At 52.8% G+C, this 20,630-nt stretch overlaps 1 protein-coding gene across 5 annotated transcripts in view; it reads right to left on the reverse strand.

Moving 5' to 3' along the window:
• The window catches only part of SYNGR1 (synaptogyrin 1), a 37,021-nt gene extending 16,760 nt beyond the window's left edge, over positions 1 to 20,261 (reverse strand). Inside the window, exon 1 of one of the 5 annotated variants that reach the window (XM_084750359.1) lies at positions 16,972 to 17,139. In XM_084750359.1, coding sequence (XP_084606485.1) covers positions 16,972 to 17,070 — 99 coding nt within the window. In that variant the 5' untranslated portion in view covers positions 17,071 to 17,139. Of the gene's footprint in view, positions 1 to 12,952; positions 13,058 to 16,971; positions 17,140 to 20,238 lie in introns of those variants that run through there. The other 4 variants (XM_084750361.1, XM_084750358.1, XM_084750360.1 and 1 more) reach the window with 4 other exon arrangements.
• Positions 20,262 to 20,630: the final 369 nt, after the last annotated feature.

Raw genomic sequence — 20,630 nt, forward strand, 5'->3', positions numbered from 1 at the left:
TCTGCTTCTGATAGTCAAAATGTGGTTTAAAAGGGTCTGGGTAGCCGGGCGGTGGTGGCGCACGCCTTTCATTCCAGCACTCGGGAGGCAGAGGCAGGCAGATCTCTGTGAGTTCGAGGCCAGCCTGGTGTGCAGAGCGAGTTACAGGCCAGCCAGGGATGCCCAGAGAAACCCTGTCTTGGGGGGGGGGGGGGAAGTGTCTGTATTCATGAGGCCCCAGGCAGCTCTGAGGAAGCTATAGGTCACTAGTAATTGCTGGGGAAGGGCAGCCATCTTCCTCATGGTGTAGGACTGATGAACTGCCCTGGCCAAGTAAATAAGCCCCTACTGTGTTCATGCAAACAACCTGCGCAAAGACAGTGCTGGAGAGATGGCTGAGCAGTTAATAGTTTGCTACTTATCCGGATGTGGTAGTGTATGCCTTTAATCCCAGCTCTCTGGGAGGCAGAGGCAGGTAGATCTCTGTGATCTACAAATTGAGTCCAGGACAGCCAAGGCTATACAGAGAAACCCTGTCTCGGAAAAAAAAAGAAAAGGAGAGAGAGAGAGAGAGAGAGAGAGAGAGAGAGAGAGAGAGAGAGAGAGAGAGAGAGAGAGAAAGTTTGCTACTCTTCCAGAGGACCTGGGTTCAGTTTCCAGCATCCATTTTGAGTGGCTCATAAACTCCAGCTCTGGGTGGAATCTGATGCCCTCTTCTGGTCTCTGTGGGTACTGCATGCACTTAGCATACACAGACACAAATGGCACACAAGTAAATAAAATACAAATAATCAAAGACATGAAGGTAAAAGCTTGTTAGGAAGGGGAGGTTCGGGAGGAGAGAGATGAAGGAATAACTGGGGGAAACATCCATGTACACTCTCTAAGTATGAGGTTATGAAAGGATAATTTAAGTGACGAAGGATTGCTTCTGGCTCCCTCTTCGCTCACTTCTCTGGTTTCCTGACCCTGCCTGCTCTACTGTGTTCTGGGGTTAAAGGCGTGCGCCACCACGCCCGGCTCAGCGCCCGGCTTTTAAATGAATACTCGGTTATTGAACTCAGGTCCTCATGCCTACATAACAAGAATTTAGCAAATGAGTCGTCTCCTCGGCTGCTACTTTCCATTTACTGCACGCCTGCAACCTCAGCCCTCGGAGAGGCAGAGGCAGGAGGACCGCTGTGAGTTCGAGACCACAGAGCGAATCCAGAACAGCCAAGGCTACACAGAGAAAGCCTGCCTCAAAATTAATTAATTAAATAATGAAAATAAAAATGTATTTTATGTCAGGGATGTTTGCCTGTGCACCACAGCATGCAGTGCCCATAGAGGCCAGAAGAGGGCGGCAGATCCCCACGGGACTGGAGTCACGACCACAGATGGCTGTGAGCTGCCGTGTGGGTGCTCAGAATCAAACCCTTGGCTTCTGGAAAAAGATCCAGTGCTGTTCACTGATGTGCCATCTCCTCGGCCCCCCTTTTCATCTATAAAAAAAACAAGCACTTCAGTATCAGCCATGCATGCTCTCTGCCACAGCTAACACCCAGGAGGGGTAGCAAGGAAGGGGTGAGGTGGGACAGGAGGGAAAGCCCAGAACCATCCCCGCTGTTCTCCTGTCTTGCACGTCTACACCGTAATGTGACAGTGGTCCCACTCGGCTGTTGCCTGGTGACCCGCTCCCCCCCCCCCCCCCCCGCAAGGCCTCAGCGCACTGTGATGTTTGAATTCTGTAGTGTGGCTCTACAGGAAGTGCCTGACTTTATGAGATACCGCAGAGCAAGTTACACCAGGCAGGGAAAGTCGCACTCCGAGGGCTCGAGCAAGAAGGAGCTTGAGGCAACCGGTTCAGGACACTGACTGTGGCCTAGACGCGCACTGATGGAGGAAGGAAAGCAAAACCCACATCCCTTCACAGGCCGGATTCTGATTGGGCCGTTGGAAGGATGTACTGAAATAAGCAGCGAAGCCGGACCACCGGGGCGAGGGGCAGAGGTGCGCTTGGCATGCATGAGGTCCTGGGCTTCATCCCCGGCGGCCAAATCCAAAACTCGATCTGGACACAAGAGGCCACGTACTGTGACTATTTTCTTTCTCCTTTCTTCTGACAGGTCTCACTCACTATGGAACTCTAGCTGGGCCAGAACCCGATATATAGACCAGGCTGGTCTCGAACTCACAGAGACCCTCCTGCCTCAGCCGCCTGAGTGCTGAGATTAAAGGCATGCACCACCACGTACTTTCTGTGGTTTCTTTTCTTTCTTTCTTTCTTCCTTTCTTTTTTTTCCCCCCCCCCGAGACAGGGTTTCTCTGTGTAGCCTTGACTGTCCTGGACTCGCTTTGTAGACCAGGCTGGCCTTGAACTCACAGCGATCCACCTGCCTAGTTCTGTGATTTCTTTTACCAGCTGTTTTCCCTAGACAAAACAGCAAGAGAGCAGAGCAGAAGGTGAGGAAAGGAGGAATAAGGATGACTGTCTGATGGGCACTGGGTGGTGCTCCACAACACGGAAACACTAACGGCCACTGGATTTGAAGGGTTATTAAAAAAAAAAAAAAAAAAAGAATAGAATAGAATAGAATAGGCCAGTGTGATTTCACACACCTTTAACACCATTCAGGAGGCAGAGACAGGCAAACCTCTGCAAAGGTGAAACCAGCCTGGTCTAGACTACAAGTTCCAAGATACTCAGGGCTACATAGTGAAACCCTATCTCGATTAAAAAAAAAAAGGGATGGAGGGCCTAGGTTTGGGTGAGCCACAGGATACCACAGACTATCCATGCAGAATATTCTGGATAACTGACTCTCCATCTCTGCACCTATGAAGGCAAGAAATGTGATTTAGACGGGCCCACTGATAGAAAAGGGAAACTGAGGCTCAGAAGGCAAAGTGACACTGTGCTCAGCAGCCGAGCCAAGGAGGAGGGCCTAAAGAAAGGGACCAGGGGACCAGGTGGCGAGGCACAGAGAGGCTAGCAGGCAGCTTTGCTGTACCTTGCAACATCAATTTAGATGGCCAAGGCAGCAAGACTGAGTCCAGGCTGGTGCTCAGGGGAACAGGAGGGGAGTAGCTTAAACTAGGGTTTCAAAGACCCTGTCAGGGAGGGGCCCTTGGTCTACTGACACCCCAGGCAGGCAAGGCAGGCTCTGAGGGACAGCTGAAGTGCTGCTACCCGGTCCCTGCACACCACCATCTGCTTTTAGCAGCTGCAACGACCCAAGGCTTCTAGCAACAAACGGCCAGGTCCTTCCTGCACACTGCCAGATGCCACCAGACCAGCCGAACGGCCAGACAGGCCTGCTGCATCCAAACCTGAGGCTTGCTGTGTGCTGGACAATGAATGGTCGTCTAGAAAAATTATCTTCTGGTGAGATAGCCCAGTGGATAAAAGTGCTTGCGGCACAAGCCTGGTGACCTGAGTTCGATTCCTGAGACCCACATAAAAGTAGAAGGAGAGAAAACAACTCCTCGGAGTTGTCTTTAGACTTCCATCTGTGCGCGCCATGGCACACTCATAAATAAATATATATATATACACACACACATACATACATACATACACAGGGGATGTAGTTCATTGGTAGGTCAGGTGCTAGCACTTAAAAAACAAAACAATACCAACCTCTCAGCTTGGGGAGGTTGGCACGCCAGAGCAGGGCATGCCTCACAGGAATAAAGAGGTCCTTTCAGGTTGCTTTCCCTCTCAGGCAAGAAGGAACAACGCCAGGGGCCTCTCTTGAGCAACACTGCCTGGGAGACGCGTGCTTCCTGTGGCCGGAAAATGTACCACTGCAGCAGGGGCTGTAGGAGCACAAGAGTGGGCCCCACTTCTCAAAAGCAAGGAAAATGGGCTCCCCCAAAGGCTAGGAGGAGGCGCTGGGAGGAGAAGCAGGCAGGCAGAGATTTAGGCCTTGGGGAAAGCTGAAGAGGAACCATTAAGACTGGGAATCTAGGGGGAGCCAGGCAGGAAGTCCTTGGAGAGGCCAGGAAAAAAGTGCTGGAGACATGTGTCCCCCAGTGGGGCAAGGAACAAAATCAAAACACCCTCAGAAGAACAGGAATGGGGCTGCCTGTGGCCTCACAGCATCGGCAGCAGGCTCCAGCCTTGGTCAGGCATTCACCACAAGTTGTAGGCTTCCTGGGGCCTGGATGGAACCTTGCAGAAACGGGTCTTGAGTGCACTAGGCCCTTCCTGTGGGGAGTGACCCTGCGGGGTTACAAGTCTGACCAGTGAATCATCATGCCTGCCTGCCTTGGGTCTAGCTAGCAGCTTTAGCTATGCAATTTCACCTCTGGGGAACAACAGCAGCCCGTGGCTCCCGGTGTGCTTTGAGAATGAAGGCCATGCATGCCAGGCCCATGGGCGACGACCCGAGCGAGTATCAGAAGTGTGTATGTCAAGGGGAATGGATGCTCAGGGTGATAACATGTCCAGGTCGTGGAAAAGGTCAAGAGGACACATCAGTGGTCAGGGAAGGTCAGTGAAGCCAGGCCCTTTGAGATGGACTGAGAAGCCGCCAGCCTGCATGGGTGGGGGCCTGAGGGTGGGGGCACAGATAATCCAGACAGAGGGACGGAAGCAAAGAGCCTGGATGTGGACGAAGGAGATGGTGGCAGAGTGGGACGGAGGACAGCTGTAGCAGTCATTAGTGACCGGGGTGGGGTGGGGTGGGGGACACCTAATGGCCTGTGGAGTAGCCACTGTCTTCCGGTGCAATGAGCACAGGGTTCTGAGGGAGCTGGTTGACAAGGCATGGCTCTGAATCACAGAAGCTTTCTCACTGGTCCTGTTCTCTCCCATGTGTCCCCGCTCTACAGTCGGGGAGGTCACTTTTGGGGTTCCTCTCTACTGTATGGATATACCCTGAGTTTCTATGTACAGAGGCCAAATGGGCACCAGCCCCATTCAACTCTGGGGGCTCCGCTCCCTGACAGCAATGTGCTCCCTCCCTTGCTTTCCCTGCGCTAGGCTCCTCCCTACGAGACTGTTCCTAGCACAGGTCACATCTCAAACTGCCACAGGTACAGGGAGAGCACACAAACGTCACGGGCACACTATCCAGGGACCTGACTGTGTCACAACCACAGATCTGCACTGCGTCACTGTGGGGCCTGGGAGGCCTCTTCCTAGAGGCTGGTGTTGATGTCACTTAACAGCCACTCCCGGCACCTCATGCGCAACTACATCAGAACTCCGAGGCAGGCAAGGTGTCTGCTCACACGCAAGGAGACAGGTATGTACTTAAGTTCTGAAATGTACCACAAAGAGGAGACAGACTGGGTGGCCAGGTGGACCTCTGATGAAGTGACCACTGAGCCAGGCTGCAGCAAAGACCTGGAACCAATCAGGTAGCTGGAAAAAAAGATGGCCCTGGAAGGAGCCACATGTACAAAGGGCCTAGGGCGCAGATGAGTTCATTGTGTTCAGGAGGGAGATGAGGGAAGCTGACTCAGAGCCAGGAAGACATCTGAGAATGAAGGTCACCAAGATTAGCAAAGACTGGGCCCTGGCCTACAGGTCAGGGTGGGTCCAGGAGCCAATGCAGACTCAGAAGCCGTGTTTGCAAACAATCAGCTGGCGAGCTCAGAGAGAGACTGCAGGGAGCTCCTGCGGTGTCCAGGCTGAAAAGAGCCAGGGAGGGAGGAAGCTGGGGGAGCTCAGACCGCAGTGGAGGTGCGGCCTGCAGAATCTGCCCAGCTCGCACGCAGTGACGGAGAGGGCCACTGAACTGGACAGTGACTTGATGATAATCGGGAGAGAGGTGTGCACCTGAAAACACCACACACCCCGCAGGCCCAGGAGCCTACAGATGGACAGACTCCAAGGACCTACACCCAGTCTCTAGAGGTCACCAGACCCTCCTGCAGGACTCCTCACACACAGCAAAGATCAACTGTCTCATCTGAGTCGGAACCCCCAGAGCAGAAGACAGGACCTCAGGTGTGTGCTGCCCGGCTTCTCACAGATGTGGGAGAGGAAGGGACTACAGTGTGCACTGATGTGTGCGCCGACCCACCAGGCTGACACGCTCATCCCTACCTTAGGTCTGGAGACTGACTAGGTCTCCCGGGCTGAGGTGGAGCCAGCACCAGCATGCCAGGCTCTATGAATCCAAAGCTGGTACCCTATGCCAGGCAGCCTCCCTGGGTAGCTCATTAAGGCCAGATCTGCAGAGACTGCAGGGAACACACAAGAGTTGTGCAAACAGACACTGGAGAACCGGAAACCAAACCAGAAGGAAACTCTATATGGATCCAGCAGCGCCCAGGACACAGGGGAAAATACATTGCGGTTTTAGCTGTGGCACAGGCAGAAGCAGGACCGGCAGAGGACCCAGCAGCGGGAGGAGACAAGGGGGCGGGCTCAGAAGGAACCTCCTTCTCCCCCTGGCCCCCACCTCCCCCTCCCCCGCTAGCCAGTGCAAATGGTGAGGAAGGGCTCTGCAGGTAAAGGTGTTTGGTGCCAAAGCCTGGCATCCTGACTGTGACTCCAGGATCCACATGGTGAGAGAAGAAAAGTGGAAGGTGTCCTCTGACTGCCACATGTGCACTGCGGCAGGCACCCCTGAACACATACAATAAGAAAACAGAAAGGAAAAACCCAGGTAAACAGCCGGCCTCTGCCATGTTTCCACCCGCTTGTGACTCCATCCATCCTGTCTCTAGGAACAGAGCCCAGATGGTGCTTGCTACAGACCCGCAGCCAACTCAGAAGCAAGCCAGAAGGAAAATCAGATCGGAGGAGAATTTTGGTGATACTGGGCTGCTAAATACAGAGGTGCAGAGAACCAGTCACCCCAGAAGGCCTGAGCTTCTCTGACCCCCGCACCCTGGTCAGCCTTCGGGAGGGTAAGGATGGCACAGACGCAGGGTGCCGGAAAATTCTGTACATGCCACTCCCCTTAAAATATGGTTTCCTGAGCCGGGCGTGGTGGTGCATGCCTTTAATCCCAGCACTCAGGAGGCAGAGGCAGGTGGATCGCTGTGAGAGCCTGGTCTACAAAGCGAGTTCAGGACAGCTAAGAATACACAAAGAAACCCTGTCTCAAAAAAACCAAAAAAAAAAAAAAAAAAATATATATATATATATATATATATATATATGGTTTCTTTCCTTTTTTCCATCTAACAGGATTGATGCAGTGCCTTCCCACTTTTTTTGTTGTTGTTGTTTCTTCGAGACAGGGTTTCTCTGTGTAGCCTTGGCTGTCCTAGACTCGCTTTGCAGACCAGGCTGGCCTTGAACTCACAGCGATCCACCTGCCTCTGCCTCCTGAGTGCTGGGATTAAAGGCGTGTGCCACTGCGCCCCCACCCGGCTGCCTTCTTACTTTTACAGACACTATTAGGATGTGATGACCCCAGCAACCTTCTGGACACCTCCTTGGTGGCTCCCCCTACCCTGATCCCATGGGCTGGGATGTTTACTTTTTGTCTCCCATGAGGTCCTGGAGACTCCTGCAGGCCCGGAGGGCCAGAAGCCAATAGGAAGTACCTCACAGATTGGCCTTTAATAGTCACAGAGACCCATACATCCCAACAAAGTAGCTGTCACCCAGTAGGGAGGCTGAGATTCAGAAGGAGGCAAGAGTGTGGCCTCTGCCCCAGCCTGCCCCTCCAGAGCACTCCAGGACACAGCCAGGACCCTGCTTACAGTTGCTTCCAAAAGGGACAGATTCCAGACCCCAGCTCCAGGGTACCATGACAGCCCTGTGCAACCTACCCATCTCCCGAGGGACCAAACAGCCAGAATCATTAGAGGACAGGACCAGGAGGCACGCGCCTGGACCAACTGCAGGGCTCTAAGATCAGCTCCCCTCCCCAAGCCCATCCCCCAGCAAGCATGGGACAGCACAGGCTGCTGTTGCCCCAGCAACTCCAGAAATCTAGGTATTTTTCCCCCTCTCCTTCTCTTCCCTCCTTCTTTTAAATAAATTCTTCTGCTGGGTAGTGGTGGTGTATATCTTTAATCTCAGCACTCGGGAGGCAGAGGCAGGCGGATCTCTGTGAGTTCAAGGCCTGCCTGATCTACTAAGTGAGGCCAGGACAGCCAGGGCTACACAGAGAAACCCTGTCTCAAAAAACAAAAACAAACAAATATATATATATATAATAAATTAATGATAATAAATAAATAAATAAACAATAAAATAAAGCCTTCTTTCCTTATGTTTAGATTTAGTTTTATTTGTGTGTGTGCCTGTGAGAGTGTGTGCCATGTGTATGCTGGTGCCCTAGAAGGCAAGGCCAGAAGAAGATGCCAGCAGTTGTAGTGCGCTACCTATCATGAGTGCAGGGAATTGAACTTGCTTGGGTCCTCCAGAAGCACAGCAAGCACTCTCAGCCACTGACATATTTCCCCAGCCATCCCCTGTCCCACCCCCCCCTCTTTTTTTTTGACAGGGTCTTAACTAGTCTGGTACTTGCTTATGTAGCCCAGGCTGGCTTCGAACTCACAACAGTCACCCTGACTCAACCTCCTGACTATCGATTGGACCACAATATGCCACCCCACTGGTCTGGAAAGGTCTTTAGACAAATGCAAGGCTTACCCAGATAAGCTGTAGACAGTATCCTGTGAGGCCACACCCCTGCCCTGCAAGGTCCCAACACCTTCCTCCGGCCCTGCACAGACACTGATTCCTAAGCCAGGTGGCTGGGAGGAGCCTGGTCCCCACCCTTTGGCCCAGGCAGCAAGGCAGCTTGCTCACCACCTCAGGTCCTTCTCTCTTTCTCCAATCGGATCCCAGATAGCAGCTAGGCAGATATCACCAACCTCAAATACCCTGTCCATCCCCTAGCACAACTCTGAGGCAAGCAAGGTTCTGGCCCTTAGCTTCTGCCAAGACCCCCATCCACCACTCACCCACACACAGGGTCCCATCCACCTACCAGATCCTAGACCTCGCCCCCAGCCAATCTGGCCACCTGGCCTATTATTTCAGCTTCTCTGAATACCTTCAACATTTCGTTGTTACCACCCCTGTGGCTACGTCCACTGGTCTCCAGGCAACGACACCGGATGCTCTCTTTAAACCTAAACCAAGGCATGCTAGTTAGGCCCCTACTAAACTGGCATTCACTTACCCAGGAAGTGAAATCACCCTTACCACGTGCCCCTTACCTTCTTTCTCTGGCTCCTTACCAAGCTCACCCACCCAAGGCAATAAAACCTCAAGGCCGTTCGCCCTTGCCTGTCCCTTGGCCTGGCATACCTAACTTTCCCCTGATTGTCCCAAGGAGGCCCACGCCTCTGACTCTGAGCCGCCATAGGATCCACACGGCCCCAGCAAGCCCTCCAGACAAGACTCTCAGATCCACCGCAGCTACCAGTCCTTGGTAACATCCTTACATAAGTTGCTCCCTGTAGCTCAGTTGTTGGGTTCAGCCTCCCTAGACCCAGGATGCAGGTCAGGAGAGGCCTGGAGGGGAACAGGAGCCACTCTGACAGGCCCAGCCAGTACAAAGTTCACGGGAAGAACTTCTCGGTGACCCTGGCTGGTAGTACCGTGCACACCGCTGAGAATAAGGCTCTTAGTCTCAAAACCTACAGTGAGCTGAACCTGGCTTCCAGCCAGCATCTGAGCGGATGCAGCCCCCCCTCCTTAGCCCCAATCCTGCCTCCTGGACCAGGAAACACGCAACCATGCTGAGATGAGTCAGGCTGCCAAGGGCCCTACTACAGACAGGTCCCTGGCCCACAAGATCATGTGAGGACAGCAGAGAAGCCAGCGCAGGGACACATGACGGCTCCCTGCAGCGGCTCATCTGCCTGAAGAGCCTGGGCCTCTTCTCCCTGTAGCCTTGGATGTGGCTGTTGAGGATTAGGTGGTAATCTTCCCACAGGCTGTCCTCACATGGTCTCAGTAGTGGCGGGTCGGGGGGGGGGGGGGGGGAGGTGCTGGCTGAGGAGGGCACAGGAACCGAGTGTCATTGGGTGCTAAGATGCTAGCAAACTTCCCCCTCCTGAGGCTATGAAAACACGGGGACCCAGAAACCTCACCAGGAAGAGGAAAACTAAGACCCAGAGGGCTGCCTTGACTGGCCAGCACCCCTCAATCAACACCACCTCTGCCCCTTTTAGAAGGAAGAAAGAAGATGTGAAGCGCAGTTACCACCTGGAGAAGTGTCTATGGCGTCAGATCCCGTCACAGCTGGACCTCAGCTCCCAGCCCACCCAGAGAGGTGGACAACAGAGACTCTGGAGTGCCTCAGCTAGTGGGCAGAGCTCACCACTCAGCGACTGGCTCTCACCTTGTCAGCTGATGCACCCCAGCCTGACACTGCCATCTCTCCTAGCCCTAGAGACACCCAGAGTGGGAGACAATACAGCTTTGCCAATTTTCAGCTGTCTGCCCAGTGCACAAGAGCAGTGAGGAGTCAGGGAGCAAGCTGGGGAAGCCAGGAAGACGTCACAGGAGAGATGACAGTTCTGGTAAAACGAAGGGACAGAGCAGGGCAAGTCCCACCTCACACACCTACAGTGCAGAGTCCTCCCAAGAAGTGCCACCACCACCCAGCGCTGGGGGTCTGACAGATTCCCTGACCCCAAAGGCTTACAGGACAACTCAGCTCTGCTATGCCTCTCTCAGCCTATGCCATCAGCTCCTTCTGCCTGTTGGTTCTTATCCTGCCAAGTCCAGTGACACCTTCTTGTCGCCAAGGCAGGGCATACATCTCCTGCTGGTTCTCCAGTCACTGGATTCTGGACCACATTTTTCCCACATTAGTGCGGGAGTCTTCGTCGCCTGGACACACTCAGAGCTCTAGGTTAAACGAGAGGGCAGAGTGTCCACATCCTATGCATCTGGATCCATTGGGAAGGGCATGCAGAGGCCCCCCTGCTGCCAGCCGGGCACTGTGGAGATCCATTTATAACAATCGGCCACGGGATTTGGTTGGCTATGTGAAGGTCATGGGTGAGCCTGACCAGAGGGAGAGGTGAGGCGGGAGGAGCCTGCCGGGCACTGTACTAGACTGAGCACACTCAGCTCAGGAAATGGGGAGGGCGTGAAGCAGGGGACACTGAAGAGGAGGAAAGGGCCAAGAGCAGAGAAGGGGGGGTCTGAGGTGAGGGCAAGAGGAGTGAAGGAAACATGCCAGATGCCAGACACAGGAACTTGAGCATGTGACAGGGACAATATCCACCAAACAGAGAGCTGGCCAGGAAGGGCAGAGTGAGAGAGTAGGGTGGAATTTAACCGAGCAATGGCAGGAGGGTGCAACTGCAGAGTTGCCAGATCGGAGATACACAACTCCTGAGGGCCTAAGGTGGAGAGGCTGAGGGCCATGGAGACGGCCTGTGGCTCAGAGGCCCAGATACAAGATCATGGGAATCAGGGGAGGCGACACATAAGAGGGACATGGGGTGAGGACACACACACAGCCTGGGGTGTGGTTGGTAGCTGTGGCTCTGTCAGATAAGGATGAGACTGTGGAGGAAGGGGAGGAGGGGGGGAGGGGGGAAGGAGAGGAGACCCTCTCCCGCCCCCCACCCTGCAAAGTTTAAAAAAACAAACAAACAGGAACAGAAGTAGACACAGCCAACCAGAACTGAAGAGAGCTGCTAAACTGGGAAGGTGTGCGGGGCCAGGGGAATCGCGCTGGAACTGGTCTATCTGTCGGAAAGGAAGGGAGCTCTCAAGGTTGCTGTCAAGCCGGAGGAAGGCATAGAAGAGGCTTGAGAGACAGAAGGACCCTGAGCCCGCCCACTTCCGGCCTGCCAGAGTGAAGGTGGGAAGAAAATGACCCTCACTGAGTGGCTTCAGGGGACAAACAAGGGTTCAGGGACAGACCAGGTTACAGCGCAATTCACACGGACTATGAAGTCACAGACTGGGACTTCAGGAAGGATGGAGAGGCTGAAGCCCCAGGGAGCACGCCATGTCCGCTTGCTTGGTGACTGCGGGGTCACTTGAGAAATCTGGCTTGCTCGGTCACCGTCCTAGGCTCAGCTGACAGTGCGGGGCTGTACCAGCCAAAGTACATCTTCCTCCACGTCACTTCCCCTGCACCTGCCTCCTCAACAGAGGAGAGGAGCCAAACTCCATGCCTGGAAAAGAAAGCTCTCCCAGAAACAAGGGGGTGGGGGGTTGGGGGTAGGACCGACTCGCCAAGCTCCAGCAACATTCTGCTCTCTCACACACGTGTGCCAAGGCGTCTCCCCCCGCTGCAGTGCTTTGTGTGTGTACGTGCGGGTCAGCATGGGGTGTCTGCCCTCTGTCTAACTTTTTGAGGCGGGGTCTCTCCATGAGCCTACAGGTCAGTGATTTGGCTAGGCTGGCAGAGCTCCAGGGACCTGCCCGTGTCTGCCCGCACCCAGTGCTGGGGTTACAGACATATGCTACTGCATCTGGCTTCTACAAGGGTGCTAGGGATCCAAAGCGAGGTCCTTTTGCTCACAGCGCAAGCCTTTCGGCATGGCTTCCTTAAGGATGCGCATACAGCATGGGGCTGGAGAGGTGGCTCAGTGCTTGAGCGCTGCTTGCTCTGGCACGGGGACCCAAGTTCAGGGGCCACCACATGCATGGTGGCACACGACCATCCATCACTCCAGTTTCAGAGGATCTGAATGCCTTCTCCTTACGTCCCCAGACAGCAGACACAGAGTGGCGTGTGAACATACACGGAGAGAAAACACTCATACATACAGAATAAAATAGCTAAGCCAATATCCTTCTCCTACTTAATGAATGGGGAAACTGAGGCTTAAAGAACACGTTGCTCCGAGCCAGGCATGGTGGCGCACGTGTTTGATCCCAGCACTCGGGAGGCAGAGGCAGGCGGATCGCTGTGAGTTTGAAACCAGCCTGGTCTACAAAGTGAGTCCAGGACAGCCAAGATAACATAGAGAAAACTTGTCTGGAAAAACAAAACAACAACAACAAAAACAACAAAAAGAGCACAGTGCTCTGACCACACAGCCGACCAGGACTGAAGGAGATGCCACACGCCTTGCCCTGTACCCTGCTTACCGTCTCTCCCATCAGGAAGCAGGTTTTTCAGGTCTGGCTTCCAAGTCTGGCTTCTCCAACTACCTTGTTGTCTGTCTCTCTCCCCTCCGCCCTCTGCTTCTGGCCTCTCCTCTCTGTCCTCCTGGCCTTTGTTCTTTTCCCCCCAGGCTCAGCTTTGCTCCTCTGGGTCATGGGGCAGAAAACTCACTCACCTATCCTAGCACCTGGGATCAAACTGGGCTGCACATCTATAATCGGGAAACGAGAAAATCTCGTTCAAGGACATCCTGGGGTATATACATCGTGACGAAAGTTAAAAGGGGGTTGTAAAGATGGCTCAGTGGTGAGTGGTGGTAACTCGCTGCTCCTCCAGAGGACCTGAGTTCAGTTCCCAGTGCTTACAGAAGATGGCCTGCAACTCCAACTGCCAGAGATTGGTGTCTTCTGGCCTCTGTAAGCTCACACACTCACATGATGCGTATACACTAACACACACATATATACGCAAATAAAAACTAATCTTAAAAAAAATTTTAAAAAATCAGCAGTGTGTGCCTTTAACCTCAGCACACAAGAAAGGAAAGCAGGAGGATCTGTGAGTCCAGAACAGCCCGATCAACAGAGCAAGTTTCAGGTCAGCCAGGGCTACACAGAGAAACAACAACCAAAAAGTACAAGGTGCTGGGGAGACGGCTCTACAGTTAAGAGCATGTGCTGCTCTTCCAGAGGACCAGTATTCAATTCCGAGCGAGGTTCATAATGCCTCAAATCCCAGCTCCAGGGTTTTGGGTGGTCTCTTTCATCCTCCTCAGCCCCCTGTATGAATGTGTACACATACAGATACATACACATAAAGAAGTCAAATTAGCCGGGCTTGGTGGTGCACGTCTTTAATCCCAGCACTCGGGAGGCAGAGGCAGGCGAAACGCTGTGAGTTCAAGGCCAGCCTGGTCTACAAAGCGAGTCCAGGACAGCCAAGGCTACACAGAGACACCCTGTCTCGAAAAACCAAAAACAACAAAAAAGGATATCTCAATAGCCCACAGACCATTAAAAAAGACAGGACAGAAATAACACAGTACAACATGAAATTTACCATCTTTATCATTTCTTTCTTTTTTTTTTTTTTTCTCTCTTGCATTCTTTCTTTTCTTCCTCCCACCCCCACACTCCCCACAGCTGAGGTTGAAGACCAAGGCCTTACACTTGCTAGGCAAGTAGCCTACCCCTGACCACACCCCCAAGCCTGCCCCTGACCACACCCCCAAGCCTGCCCTTGACCACACCCCCAAGCCTGTCCCTGACCACACCCCCAGCCCCATCTTCACCCTTTCTGAGTGTGTAGGTACTTCAGTGGTATTGTGTATCTCATGTTACTGTTCAATAATCACCAGGTATTACTTTAATGATTAGGTGGGGGGAGGCAAAAATATTTATCTTCTTTTTACACAGTCTCATGTAGCCCAGGCTGGCTCCAACTTGCTATATAATTGAGGCTGGCCTTGAACTCTTTTTTTTTTTTCCCAGACAGGGTCTCTCTGTATAGCCTTGGCTATCCTGGACTTGCTTTATAGACCAGGCTGGGCTCGAACTCAGAGCTCCACCTGCCTCTGCCTCCCTAGGTGCTGGGACTACATGCCTGTGCCACCACACCTGGCCTTTTTGTTTGTTTGTTTGTTTGTTTAGTATGCATACAGTGCTCTGACTGCATGTATGCCTGCCCGCCAGAAGAGGGCATTAGATCACATTATAGATGGTTGTGAGCCACCATGTGGCTGCTGGGAATTGAACTCAGGACCTCTGGAAGAGTACCCAGTGCTCTTAACCACTGAGACTTGCTTTGTAGACCAGGCTGGCCTGGAGCTCATAGAGACTGGCCTGCCTCTGCTTGCTGGGATTAAAGGCATGCACTACCACGCCCAGCTTTGGGTTTTTGTTTGTTTTAAGACAGGGTTTCTCTGTGTAGCCTTGGCTGTCCTAAACTTGCTTTGTAGACCAGGCTGGGCTCGAACTCACAGAGCTCCACCTGCCTCTGCCTTCCGAGTGCTGGGATTAAAGGCGTGCGCCACCACACCCAGCTTGTTTTGTTTTAAAACAGAGTTTCTCTGTGTATCTCTGGCTGTCCTGGAACTCACTCTGTAGACCAGGCTGGCCTCGAACCCAGAGATCCACCTGCCTCTACCTCCAGAGTGCTCAGATCAAAGATTTGCACCACCACCACCCCGGATCAAAGCTTTTTAATCTATATTTTAAACATTTTTCTCCAGCCTACAGTACATCCCATTGCTTACAGTATAAAGCACCTGGGATCCAGGAGTATGGGGAAGGCTGGGCTGGGAAATCATAAAAGCCTCTGGACCAGGGCTGGACTTGGTCACCTTTACATCCTTGCCACCTCTCCTGGAGCAGAAGCCCAGTCCTTGGGTGACAGAAAGACTTGGATTCCAATGCGTGCCTGCTGTTCCCAAGATCAGTGAGTGGGTGCTAGATCTAGTTACTTTTTCTCCCTCCGGCATGGCATGTCCTCCTTTTACCCGGATGTGCGCAAGTGTAAACCCTCTGCATCCCACTGGACCCAACTGACATCATCTCACCTCCAGGAAGCACCTCAATTCCACAGCAGGAAGACCCCTGTCCTGGCTCCCTCCCCAGTGGGGACTGTGAACTCCCTGAGCATCAGAGCTGAGCCTGAGTCATGCAAGCTGCCTTTCCCTCCGGGCCTGGCAGACTCAATAACGCTTTGCTAAATGAAGCCATCACTGGTAGAAATGACCCGAGCACAAGGAACGCCCACGCCCCCTCACAAAGCTTGGGCTTCCTTCCAGCCAGGGGCCCGAGAGGAGTCAGCTGAAACAAGCAGCCCACCTGGCCAGGTAGGTGTCTCCAGGATTCCCACTTTACCTAGGGCCTGTAGGGGCTCCTGCAAGCTGAGGAGTGCCAAAAATGAATAAATTCGGTGTCGCAAACCCTCGCGGATCTATCTGGGCTGCACAGCCGTAATGAATAACAGAAACCAGGTTTCCCATAAGGAGGACATTTAAATATTTCCTAAGACCGGAATAAATCTCAAGCCATTTCCACCCATCGGGTCCCAATATAGCCCTGAATATCAGGAAAGGAGGGCGTCTCAGCGAGCCCAGGTCGCAGCTGACTTCAATCACAGCCCAGAAACATCCCTGACCTGTGTCACCAATGCAGGCTCCTCTGGTCTTAGCACACCAAGAATGGCCCCCAGATCGGCAGAGGCAAGACCCTCTTCCACGAAGCCCAGCCAACCCCAGAGCCTCTCCTTCAAGCTGCCCCACTCCCAGGTTTGAGCTGAGCCCCACTCAGCACTGGGGGTCCTGCACTGACTAGGTGGGATGAAAATTGAGAGCAGACCTCCCTGTTATCCACTGCGTGGAAGGTACCTTTCTCCAGACAGCACCTAGTAGCCACTCAGGTGTATGCTGGGAATGGGAGTGTTGCGGATTCATAAAATGTCAGAGCCCAAGGGGGCCCGCAAGGAGGCTCCTCCCACCCCTATAAATCGAGAAACTGAGGCTTGACAGAAGAGGTGACGCTCCCCACCCAGCTCGGAACCGAATCCCTCATTCGTTTCCCTGATCTTTTCTTGGGTGGTTCCCTGCCCAAGGTCACGCGGCAAAGCAGATGCGGGTCTTGGAGGAACCCAAGTATCCAGGGTCCAGCCCCAGGGCTCCGCAGTGTGCGGGGCGAGCAAGAAAACCTAGTTTCCGGTCCTCGCGCCGAACTCGCGCGGCAGGTGCAGCGGTGCGCCCTAGCTAGAAGATCCACGCCCTGATCCGCGCCCCCCAATAAACGGCCTTGGACTCGGTCTCCGTCCCCACGGACGCGCGAGAACCAAGGCGCTGGCTGCAGAGCAGCGACAGCCTGGAGGTCACGGCGATGAGGCTGAGGGACTCGGCGGCAGGGGCGAGGAAAGCAGGAGCGGCCGCTGCGTCGGCAGGGCCGCCCGAGCCAGGTCAGGTAGCGCCTTTCCCCAGAGCCCGGCGCCCTAGCCCGCCTTGCTGTGTCCTTACCCAAGACACGACGCGCAGGATGGTGTGCGGCTGCCGTACCAGGGTGTAGGGGTCGAAGGCGCCCCCGGCTTTACCAGCTCCGTACGCACCCCCTTCCATCGTGGCTGCACCGCGCGGCGCCCCCCGCTAGGCGCGCGCCGCCGACCCGTGCGCGTGCGCGGCGCCCCCGCCCCCTCCCCTGTGCGCGGCTGGCGTGACCTGGGGCCCCCGCCAGGGGGCGGTCGTGCTCGATAAGCGCAGTTCTCAGAAGCGCGCGCTCGGGGAGCGCTTGCTGCGGGGGGTCCTGGTGCGGGGCGCGCTCCTCTCCAGCCTGGTGACCTCTTTGCAAAGTAGCGCGTAAGTCTGGGTGTGGACAGAGAGTGCAGGCGCGTCCCAGCCTTCGGGAGCCCTCCAAGCAGTAGGAGCCCTTCAGGAAACCCTCTTCGTTATTTGTTTGCTTGTCTGTTTATTTATTTGTTTGTTTGTTTATTTGCCTCTTTCCTTTCACTATTTGCCCTAAATAGGGGAAGGGGCTCCTTTTGACAGGACACGGCCCACTGAACGCACCGCTGAATCGCTGGTTGCAGAAATGACCCTCTATAAGAGACCTGCAGTGCTTCCTAGCTCTACCAGTGACGTCATGCATGCGCACCCCCACCTGAAGGGACCTGTAGGGGAGGCAGAAAGCTGGAAAAAATACCCATAGATTTCCACTCCCCTTTCACCACAGCTCCCTACCCTTTCCCTTAAGTAATTAATTATGCAATTATGTCTTCCATCCTCTCCTCTGTTTGTAGGCTCCCGCTGGCCAGGTATTGTACAAATCCAAAGGCTTCACAAAGAGCAGGTGGTCAAAAAATATACCCTAGTCCCAGCCCTCCCCCCATCCCAGCACAGTTTGACTTTAGGGCTCCAGGGTATTTGTTTTGTTTTGTTTTGTTTTGACTGGTTGGTTGGTTGGTTGGTTGGTTTTTCGAGGCTGGATTTCTCCTGTAGTCCTGGCTGTCCTGGACTCGCTGTGTGGACCAGGTTGACTTCGAACTCAAAGAGATCCTCCTGCCTCTGCCTCCCGAGTGATGGGATTACCCACACACCACCACACCCCGCTGGGCTCCAGGGTTTTTAGGTTTAGTTTTTAGTTTTTGAGACATGGTCTCTTTGTAGTCCAGGCTGGCCTCTGGAGCTCATCATGTGGAGGGGGATGACTTTGAACTTCTGATCCTCCTGCTTCTTCATCCCAGGTATGGAGTGTCAGGCCTGGGTTACCATACCCATGTGTAATGAGAGAAAAAAAAATTTAACTTATCTTATGTATATCAATGTTCTATCCTCATGCACACTTACAAGCTAGAAGGAGGCACCAGATATCATAGGTGGTTGTGAGCCACCATGTGGTTGCTGGGAATTGAACTCAGGACATCTGGAAGAGCAGCCAGTGCTCTTAATGCTGAGCCATCTCTCCAGCCCTGAGATGAGAAATCTTTGAGGCAGCTATTATACAACAATTCTATAAAACCACTAGAGGAAAACAAGAGAAAATCTTTGTACCTTCGTGGATCAGAAGACTTTGTCATTTTTTACAAAAATCTTTCTTTTGCATTCATGTTTGCCTGCATCTTTGTACCTGCGTCATATAAGTGCAGTGCCTGGGGAGGCCAGAAGGGGGCGTGGGATTCCCCTAGAACTGGAGCTGCAGACCTTTGTGAGATCCTGTGGGTGCTAGGAACCAGGCTCTGGTCTGCTGCGAGAACAAATGCTCTTAACTACTGAGTCATCTTTCCTGCTCTTTTTGTTTCTTTTGTTTTAAAAAGATTTCCTTATTTATTATTATGTATGGAGTGCTCTGCCTGCGTGTACACCTGCAGGTCAGAGGAACCCACCAGATCACATAGATGGTTGTGAGGCCCCATGTGGCTGCTGAGAATTGAACTCAGGACCTTTGGGAAAGCGCTCAGTGCTCTTAGCCACTGAGCCATCTCTCCAGCCCAGCTCTTTTTGTTTTATGACAAGCCTCACACTGTAGTCAAGCTGCGACCTCGAACTCACTATGTAGCCCATGCTCAGTTCAAATTTGGGTGGGTCTCATGTGCTGAGCTCACCGACTTTAGCACAGCATCTAATGAAGCATTTTCTCAGAAGCACAAAGCTGTGTGTGATCAGGAGGCTCCTGGGCAGCCAGCCTGTACTGACTGCGTGTCCACGCATGTTGTAGAAACTTTCTCCTCAGGGGCTAGAGAAATGGCTCAGAGGTAAGGAGCACTGGTTGTTCTTCCAAAGGTCCTGCGTTCAATTCCCAGCAACCACATGGTGACTCATCTATATGTGATCTGGTGCCCTCTTCTGGTGGACAGGCACACATGCATGCAGGCATAATACTGTATAAATAATAAATAAATAAATGTTTTTTTAAAAAAGAAAGATGCTTTCTCCTCTTGTCTGTATCTACCTTGTCCCCTTGTCCAGAGTTCTATACCACAACATAGCTGAGCATGTTTGTGTCTTTCATGATGTCAGAATTTATCCAATAACAATAAATTCATGTGGTGGAACGGCTTGCCAGATAATCCTGCCTACCTAGGCAATCTAGCCCAGGTGAATGCAGGTTCTTCTTATTCTCTTTTTTTTTTTTTTCAAGACAGGATTTTTTGTATAGCCTTGGCTGTCCTGGACTGGAATTGTAGACCAGGCTGGCCTTGAACTCACAGAAATCCTCTGGCTCCCAAGTGCTAGGAGAATGCAGATTATTTTAGTCCAATCTTAATTACTAATATTGACTCTCATGCCACACACCACCCAGTAAATCACTTAATCAATCTATCTGTATATATGTGCTTAACACAATGAGTACATAAGGCTATTGCATAGCCAGCTGAGTTCAAGGCCAGCCTGTTCAAAGCCAGTTCAGACAGAGTTCCAGGACAGCCAGGGCTACACAGAGAAACCCTGTCTAAAAAACAAACAAATGCCCTTGGGAGGCAGAGGCAGGCACATCTCTGTGAGTTCGAGGACAGCCTGGTCTACAAAGCGAGTCCAGGACAGCCAGGGCTACACAGAGAAACCCTGGCTCCAAAAACCAAAAAAAACCCAAGAACAACAAAATAATAACTATAGCTACTGCATAGTGGAAGAGGTTTCATACATGAACCTACAGAAATGCATATAGAATCTGCCTTGATAAGGAATCACAGCAGCTCAGGGAAAAGGCTATTGCTGAGATTAAAGGCGTGCACCATCATTCCCAGCCTTATTTTTTATTTCTAAAAGTTGTCAAGTAATTAATGTGAGTACCTTCATCTTGCTCTGTTTCTTCTTTGGCAATAAGATCTCACCCTGTAGCCCTGGTTGTCCTGGAAGTTGCCATGTAGACCAAGCCGGCTTGAAACTCACAGAGACCCATCATCTTCCTCTGGCTCCCCAGTGTTGAGATTAAAGGCATAGACCCCTTTGTGAAGACGATAGCAGGATATAAGGAGCCATCTGGGGAATGCATCCACACCCACCTACTGCACTCCCACAGGCACGCCATGTGATGGGCCCCTGCCAATCAGCGGGGGGGGGGGGGGGGGAGGGCGGGGGGTTGGGGGGGGTGGAAGGGGGTGGATGTAATCATCATATGTAGTTGGCCCTGATCAAAATAGATAAGTGATATCTATGTGTCCTAATCCTACTTCCTGGCACAC

This window comes from Acomys minous (assembly GCF_964271855.1).
Source record: "Acomys minous genome assembly, chromosome: 12".
NCBI classification, from domain to species: Eukaryota; Metazoa; Chordata; class Mammalia; order Rodentia; family Muridae; genus Acomys; species Acomys minous.